General features: G+C 43.1%; 1 protein-coding gene across 2 annotated transcripts in view; it reads right to left on the bottom strand.

The window, feature by feature from the left end:
* Positions 1–781: 781 nt before the first annotated feature.
* Hrh1 (histamine receptor H1) overlaps positions 782–8,598 on the bottom strand; it is a 93,951-nt gene continuing 86,134 nt past the window's right edge. For both annotated transcript variants that reach the window (XM_026383063.2, XM_026383064.2), the window contains exon 2: positions 782–4,106. In XM_026383063.2, the coding sequence (XP_026238848.2) occupies positions 2,606–4,072 (1,467 nt within the window). In that variant the 5' untranslated portion in view covers positions 4,073–4,106 and the 3' untranslated portion in view covers positions 782–2,605. The remainder of the gene's footprint in view (positions 4,107–8,598) is intronic.

The following is an 8,598-nucleotide window of genomic DNA, read 5'->3' as shown; positions in this document are numbered from 1 at the left end:
GTAGCATCCTAGAGGGAATTTCCTCACTCTATGTTTCTCCTTTTCACCCACCATAATGTGATGCAGCCAAGGGAGATCTACACCAGAATTTATGCCATGTTGTTTGGATCTTGCACCTCCAGAGGTTTATGAGTCACCATAAAAATATTTCATTTATAAAGTAGCCTGTCTCAGATATTATGTTATAGTAAAGAAAAAAGACTAATACATAAAATATATATTGTTTAAGTAGCCAATGTTTGGTAAAGTATAAATTTGACTAATTGGTCAAAGAATTGTCTTGAAGTTGATCATGCTCAAGTCCATGAAAAGAATCAGAAATGAGTTTCTGAATTTGCAAGATTGTCAGTAACAATCAACAAAAGTTGTTCTCTGTAACAACTTTCTCCTAGGAGGTATTTATTTTGATATTTAAGGCAGAAAGTCTGGTTTCATGTGCAATCCTTCAGCCATTGATTCTTTCCTAATAGGTTTGGACTGAGTTACCTCTGTGCCCTAGTCCAATGCCTTTCATGAGTTTAAAAACTGATTCAATGTTCACACAGAAGTAGAAAGGACTTAGGTTTCCCTTTGCATGTAATAAGGAAACCTTACTCAGGAGGATATTGTAAAAGGTACAGTAAAGCACAAAGTCTGGTACCTGGCATGTGCTCAAGGTGTTTTTATATGAATGTCCTATGTATACCAACACTATGCAAGCACCAGAGACACTGCAAATAATAATGCATGGAAATTGTTTCTCTTGATTCTTCCCATATGTATTTATTGAACCCTTTTTTGTTCTTGTCAGACTCAAATCCAGGTCTCTTTGACCCAAAATCAAAGCAACTCAGCATGTCTTTCAACTAGCTGTCTGGATTGTTCCTCACTTAGCCTCTTATCTATGTGGAGTGTTCCGTTTATGTGTTCTCTGCTCCAGAGGGCCTTGGGGGGCAATCTCTTCTGTCTCTCTCATGAGTCTTCTGGCAAGAGATTTATAAGCTGGAAGTGGACCTGTTGCAGCTTCTGAAACCAGGAACAAAGTCTGTGAAGCTCCCACGATCTGAGCAAGAAGAACATTCCAGGATGCAAAATAGAATGAGAATGAAGCTTTTTATAAAATATAAGTCCTTTCTGAAAGACATTCACAAATGTTGACCAGAAACCCCCTAGCAAGTCTTATAACATTCCACAGTACATTTCAATACATTTTCTCAGTTCAACATACTTAGAAAGGTAGGAATAAATAACAGTGTCACATAACAGTATCCTTTCAAACATCATATTTAGGTAGGTAAAAATATTTCATTTTAATGGATCATGCAAACAGGAACACAAGACACAGGCATCCCTATTTGTTACACATATTAAACTTTAACATTAAGTTTTAAAACATAAATCACAGACTGCAACATAAACATCAAATATAACTCACTGTTATATTTATATATATAATACTGTATGTTCTCACACCTTTGCTAATTTTTAGTTAATACATGTAAGTATAAAAAAACATGATAACTTTTGGACTCACAGAGAAAAAATGCACAGTCCCTTCAAAGGGTCATCTGCAGCCACAGATGTGGTCCATGTCAGCTGTTCTTCTTCCTAACATATTATTTTGGAAATTGTCACCACTCTTGGGAATACTGTGTGTGTACTTAACAGGATGCATTTTTTTGCTTTTTAGAAAAAAAATGTGTTACAATGAACTGGAACCCCCCAGGGTTTTTCATTCTAACTTTCTCATATAACTAGCTATGTGGTCTTGGGCACCTCATTTCACCTCATTTGCTCCTCTGAGAACTGGAACCTATAAGGCCCCCTTCTGTTGTGGTATCATGGGACTTCCATGAGGTAATCCTGGTCCATCCCTAAAGTAGTATGGCTTTCTTGCTCCTACTCTTTTGTTTTGCTTTTAATACACACTTGAGAACATTTCCTTTCTCTTTCTTTTGAGGGCAGCATTTTGTCGCCATGTTTTTAAGAGCCAAAAGGAATCTTCGGTTGAAAACAATGGACAGGAAAGCTGCATAACTTCCTATCAACTCTAAGACATGCATGAGTGATAAAGAGTAAGGCAGAATCTTCGGCATGGATCAGACCTTGGTTCTAGAGAAAACTGTAGAAGGGGCTCAGAAGAGAAGTGTTCTGAGAAGTGGCAGCCACAGGGGAACCGCTGTCATGCCTCTCCAGGTGACCCCTGAAAGGGGGCAACAGCTATTTGCATGTCTTTGCACAGATAACTAGCTCTGTTGTAGCAAGAGTCCCAACTCTCCAGTGGATCTCTATCCAGTGTCCCTTCAGTTGCCAATTAATTCCAGTCTGAAAACTCAAATTACAGTAAGAGTCAGAGGCTCCCACTTTTCCCCCATGAGAGCAGGACAGCTCCACCCAGGTCTTGTTCTCTTACAAATATTCTGCTTTCTACTCCAATCTTTGCACTGACCACGATCACTGCCATTCTTCCCACAGTACCTGAGAACTTTTCCACACAATGCAGCCCCTAAGACTGGCTTTCAACTCCTTTCCAGAAAGCTCAGGTGTGTGGCAATGCCAGGCTTTTCTCCTCCACCTCCTTCTTGGACATCAAGTATCATTTTGTCAAAACCTTTCAGTGCCTCCCTTAGGAGCGAATATGCAGAATTTTCTTGAATGTCTTCTTGAAGTTCTCATTGCACAAGGGATAGATGAGGGGGTTCAGAGTGGAGTTGATATAGCCCAGCCAGATGGTGAACATGTGCACGTGTTCATTGCAGCAGCTCTTGCAGAAGGCAATGACCATGAAGAAGATGAAGTAGGGAATCCAGCAAAGGATGAAGGCTGCCATGATGAAACCCAACTGTTTGGCAGCTTTCCGTTCCCGGTTCACGTGCAAACCAGAAATGTACTGTCTTGAATGGGAGCGAAGCCTCTTCCACGTGAACTTGATGTAGTCCAGGCCTGGATTGGACCCACTTCTCAATTTGTCTCTGCCCAGTGCTGGTTCTGTGCTGGTATCTGAGTCTGTCATGCGGCCAATGGACTGGCTCTCAACTAACGTGTGATCCACTGATATTTCACTGACCCGACGGGTGTTTAGGCTTTGTCCCTCTGTCTTGAGCTGGCTCTGGCTCTTGTCCACAGCTTCACGGCCCCTGCCATCTCCCTTTGCCGCAGTCTGTGTCTCCACAAGGTCAAGTGGAAAGCAGGGGAGTTTGGCTGCTTCTCCATCGTCCTCTTGGCTCAAGGAATCTGGAGATTTCTTCTCCTTGGTGTCCTGGGATGATGGCTTAAAAATAGGTCCACCACTGGCATCTTTCGACTCCCTTTTCAGAGCCTCCCAGGGAGACTCCTTCTCTGATTTTTTGAGGCCCACCTTGGAATTCTCTGGCTTCTGTTTAATTTCTGAGAAAGTAGGAAGGGATCCATTGATGAGCTCCCGGTGCTGACAGTGTCGTCGCACAGCCTTGTAGATCTTGAAATAGAACCAGAGCATGAGTAATGTGGGCAGATAGAAGTTGATGATGGCAGTCATGATCTTGAACCAGGTGACGTCATAAAAGTCTGTCTCACACTTCTTGTCCCGGTGCCTCGAGGTGTGGGACATGAAGTGATGCCAACCTAGGATAGGAATGACCCATAGAAAGGAAAGAAACCAGGCTCCCAAGATGGTGGCCGATGCTCGGGTCTTGGTGCGATACTTCAGGTACCTGAGGGGCTGCTGAACAGAGCGGTACCGATCAATGCATAAAATGAAGACACTGAAAATGGATGCCGTGCTAGCCACATAGTCCATGGAAAGCCAAAAGAGGCAGAGAGGGCGACCCAGGGACCACTCAGTCATGGCGAGGTACCGGATGTTCATGGGCATAACCACGGCGCCCACAATCAGGTCTGCCACAGAGAGGCTCACGATGTACAGGTTTCCCACAGTGTGCAGCTTCCGCTCACTCCGTACAGCATACAGCACCAGCAGGTTGAGTGCCACTGTGACCAGGGAGATGCTGCTCAGGACCACAACCAGGGGCATTAACTGGGGGCTGGCCATGGTGGTCTTGTTTCCCTCACACATCTTGTCTTCTAAGACATAGGAGGAATTGGGAAGGGTCATCGGCACAAGGACAGCTCCAGCTATGGCTCACCCCCTGGGAGAAAAGATAAGAATCAAGGTCAGAGATTTGGTGATCCGTAGTCAATTGTGTTCATCAACTAGATTGTATGCTGTCGTGGGTAGTGACACTGCTGGTGACCTACCTCATTTCTTCCTCATTTATTCAATGACTTTTTATTGAATTCCTGGCATTACTCTAGGTGTTGGGGACATGGCAGTGAATGAAATAAGACAAAAAAATATTCACTCTCATTAAGTCATGTTCTAGTGAGGGAGTTTGGCCTAAACAAAATAGGTAAGTAATTTACGAAAGTCTCATTTTGCACATATTCTGGGAAAGTGGAATCCATCCTAATTGGTCTAAGCTGAATATAGAAATCTAGTTTTTCTTTGGAAGTGGTTGATCTAGGAGTGGCCATAAGACACAAATGTGGCCAAGGAAATAGAGGTGGAGTCCAGAAAGAGTTCTTCAAATCTGCAAAGGAGCAAAACAAGAAAAAGCATTCTCTCCCATATGTCCCATCTTCCTGAAAGGAAGTGAGGTAGTGATGTTTGTAGCTATGGCAGTCATTGTGGGATCATCAGGGAAATACAAAGAAAACCTCTTATCACTGAACTGTTAAATCAACCCTGGAATCTCCTCCTTCCAGACTTGTTAGCATGGGAAAAAATGAAATGTCTGTTTTTACTGAAGTCACTGTCAAGGGGGATTTTTATTAGCAGCTGAAAGCATCCCTTACATGGGGGGCAGGCAGGTCAAGGGGATGTAACAAAGGTATAGAAATCATGAAACAAATCTAGCATATCCCTAAGAACAAAGGTTCTCAGGCTAAAGATGTACATCAGTGGTACAGCAGGTGCTTACTGTGTGCAAAGCCCTGGATTTCCATCCCCAGCAATGCAAAAATTAACTTAAAATAGGAGAAATGGGAAGAGGATTATGGTATTTGAAAAGTGTATCTGCTAATTTACTTTTTATTTGATAAATAAAAAATATTTTTGTTATTACACTAACTATGTCAAGTAATAACTATGTAACAAAACCTTTGCAAGTGAAGGCAACACAGAAAGCAGGCTGTATCCTCTGTTATTGTTGATCCTTTGCTGTTTGTCAGCTTTCAATAACTATAACAAATACTGGAGATAATCAATTTATGAAGAAAGAAAGGTTTATTTTGCTCACGGTTTTGTAAGTTACAGTCCAGGATGAGGCAGGCCCATTATTTTTAAGCTTCTGGTAGGAATGCTGGATGGAAACAGTGGGGAGCAAATGGCAGAATAAAGTGCCCACCTCATGGCCAGGAAGTGAAAGAGATAGAAAGGCCTGAGGTTCCATAATCCTCTTAAATGACAGGCCCCATGACCTGAAGACCTCCCAGTAGTAGCCCCTGCCTCTTACAGGTTCCACCACCTCCCAATAGTGCCACCCTGGTGACCACGCCTTCAACAAACAGACCCTTGGGGAATACTCAGGACCCAAACTAAAAGAAGTGGAAGGGAAGGGAGGTATTAAGACTTATAGAAAGAGTTGTTGTTAGGTTGAAATATTCAATAAGTAGTATGATTTTAAGAACACTGAGGCACACTAACAAAGAGGGCAGATTTCTCTGAATAATTTAGCAGAAATCAAATTATTTTTACAATACGAAAAATTCATAAGTTCTCAAGCAGAAGGCCAAACCCAAAGCACTTGGTTTTTTTGTTTTTTGTTTTTGTTTTTTGGTGTATGTGTGTGTCACTATGGATTGAACCCAGGGGCCTCTACCACTGAGCTACATCCCCAGCCTTTTTATTTTACTTTGAAGTAAGGCCTTGCTAAGTTGCTGAGGCTGGCCCTAAAACTTGCAATCATACTGACTCAGCTCCCAAGTTGCCAGGATCACAGATGTACACCCTATCATGCCCAGCAAAATCCACATCATATTCCAAACAAAAATCAGGACTCCAAGGCATCTGATCCTTGTGCAAGGACCTTTTCAAAATATTTCATTGAAAAAGCTTTGGAAGATCTCTAAGAGCTTTTCTCCTCTTTAGAGCCTCTCTTGAGGTGGGTTTCCATGTTCCCCTCCAGCTCTGCACAGTTACCTGCAATCAGAACACTCCCTGCTTCTCTGACTTCAATACCATTTCTTTGTGCGACACCAAGTCGGGCCCTGTCGCTGTCACTCTACTGCCTCAGAGATCTTCTCCACTTACTTCCTTATGTTTTGGTCATCACCTCTATGAAGACAAGCCCCAAACCTACAGCAGCAGCATATATCTTTCTTCATCCCTACATCCAGTGCCAAATTCATTGCAGCTGCTTCATCTTCAGCCCTGACTAAGTCAAAATCCACTGCAGTTGTCACAGCCTCCTAAAGGCAGAAAGGAGGCTAATGAAGGAAGGAAGGAATTTATTTTTTATTGTTTGGGTGAGAAGAAAGCAGGAAGTAGCTCCCTAAAATAATCCTGTACTGGAGGCATTCTCAAGGCAGCTCTGTTCTCCCTTCTTTCCAAAGATTTTCAATTGTCTTTGCCCTAGTGCTGGACACACAAAGGGGCACTACTCGTTTAAAATTCTGTGAAAACTATCATGTAATAATTAATTTGACAGACAATGGTTTGTCTTTGTTAAAAAAAAATCTATATTTTTCATTTTTGATTTAAAAAAAAAGACTTCTATGTACACTGGTGAGCAGTAGTCCCAGCTACTCTGAAGGATGAAGTAGGAGAAGCCCAAGTTCAAAACCAGCTTGGACAACTTTGCAGGACCATGTCTCAAAGCAAAAAATAAATAGAAAGGGCTGCTGGGCTTGTAGTTCAGTGGTAAAGCAACACTGGGTTCAGCCCCCAGTACCAAAAAACAAAACAAAACAAAAAAACAAGAAAGGAAAATGTGAAGCTGGGTGTGTTGTAGCTCGGTGGAAGTGAGAGGCCCTGGGTTCCATTCCCAGCACTGCAAAAAGAAAAAGAATGAATTACTGAATGAGAGACAAGAATGCTCTTAAGGATCTCTGCTAGGCGCTTACTCATTCAACAAATCTTTTCTGGTGAAAGATTTCTTTTAGCTCCATGATCTGCTTTGGGAGGAAGAAAATCCACTTTTCAAAAGTTTCAGGACTTGGAAGGCCACTGCAGTACCAATGGTACTCCCAGTGCTTGGACTAAGGAATGCAGAGCCAGTTCTGAGGAAGAGGAAAAGCCTTTGGGAGTAATGTGACCCAGGCACTGAGCCTAGAAAAACCCAAGCACACAAGAGAGAGCAGCAAAGAGATGTGTCACTCGGTCTGAAAAATGCTGGGGGGAGTTCCAGGGAAGTAGGTGAAGCCTTAGAGAGCGATCTGAGGAATGGTAGGACAATTCCAAGGAAGGAGAAGCCTTGAGGACCAATGGGACCCAGGCACTAAGACTACAAACACACAGGGAGGGCAGCACCAGGGGCCTGTGGAAAGGGATTTTCCTTTTATGGTCAGTAGAAATCATCATCTACTTAATGTCCCACACAAGACCAGCTACCTAATTGCCAAGCCCAGTCAAAAATGTGCTAAGGACAAATCCCAGGGCCTTGAAGTGTGCCAGGCAAGTGTTTTACCACTGAGCCATAACCCCCAAATAAAAAATGTTTAAGTGGTTAAGAATTTGAAGATGGTGACAGCACAGCATTCCACCAGGCTGAAGGCCCTGTGTACACTGGGCCCAGGAAGCCAGCCCTGCACTGTGCCTCTCATGCCAGTCTGAACAGGCTCCAGTCAGTGAGATGATTAAGTAAGGCACTTATCCATCCCTTGGGCATCTCCACACTGAAAAGCAAACACATGAATGGTTTTCCCTGTACACATTATAAAAAGAAATCCAGGGGCTCTAGCAAAGAGGGTGGGAGATATATGGACACACAGATCCTTATTTGATCTTACATGGCACAGGAGATACCAGCTGGATCTAGGACATCCCCTATGAGGTAAAAGCCAGAATGCAGAAGATGCAGGCAAGAGGGGGTGCTCTGGGCCAAGAGAATGGATGCTGGCAGAGGCACTTGGGACAAGGATATTTTGGGATGGCAAGAAGACACCTTGAGGCTGTCTGTAGCACTGGGTCATTGGGAAGATCGGCTGAGATGGCATGGTGGGAAAGTTCTGCAAAGTAAAGACTATTAGGTAAAAAGCAAAGATGCACCCTTCTCTAAGAGACTTGAGTGTACAAGCAAATCATTTATTTTTAATTAAGGCAATGGCTGCAGACCAAACCCATTAGCTGGAGTGGGGCCTTTTACTAGAGTGACTACAAACAGTCTAATCCAATCACATCCACATGCCAGCAAATAAACAGGCAGTCAACATTCCTTTTACACCCAGGAAGCAGATGTAAGCTCAGAAAGTAAGACAGTAAGAAGCCAAAACCTGAGTGCTCCTCATACACCAATTATTAAACGCTCACACAGTCACTGTCTGTTGCCGTAGACATTGTCTTTTCTGCAGCATCCCTAGTGGCTGCCCCCTCCAGACATGATAACTAAATATGTGACACCGCCAGATATTTTCTGGGGGACA

The sequence above is a fragment of the Urocitellus parryii genome, chromosome 16 (genome assembly GCF_045843805.1).
Source record: "Urocitellus parryii isolate mUroPar1 chromosome 16, mUroPar1.hap1, whole genome shotgun sequence".
Classification (NCBI taxonomy): Eukaryota; Metazoa; Chordata; class Mammalia; order Rodentia; family Sciuridae; genus Urocitellus; species Urocitellus parryii.
The sequence above is the reverse complement of the archived record's forward strand: the minus strand, read 5'-3'. Positions and strand labels throughout refer to the sequence as shown.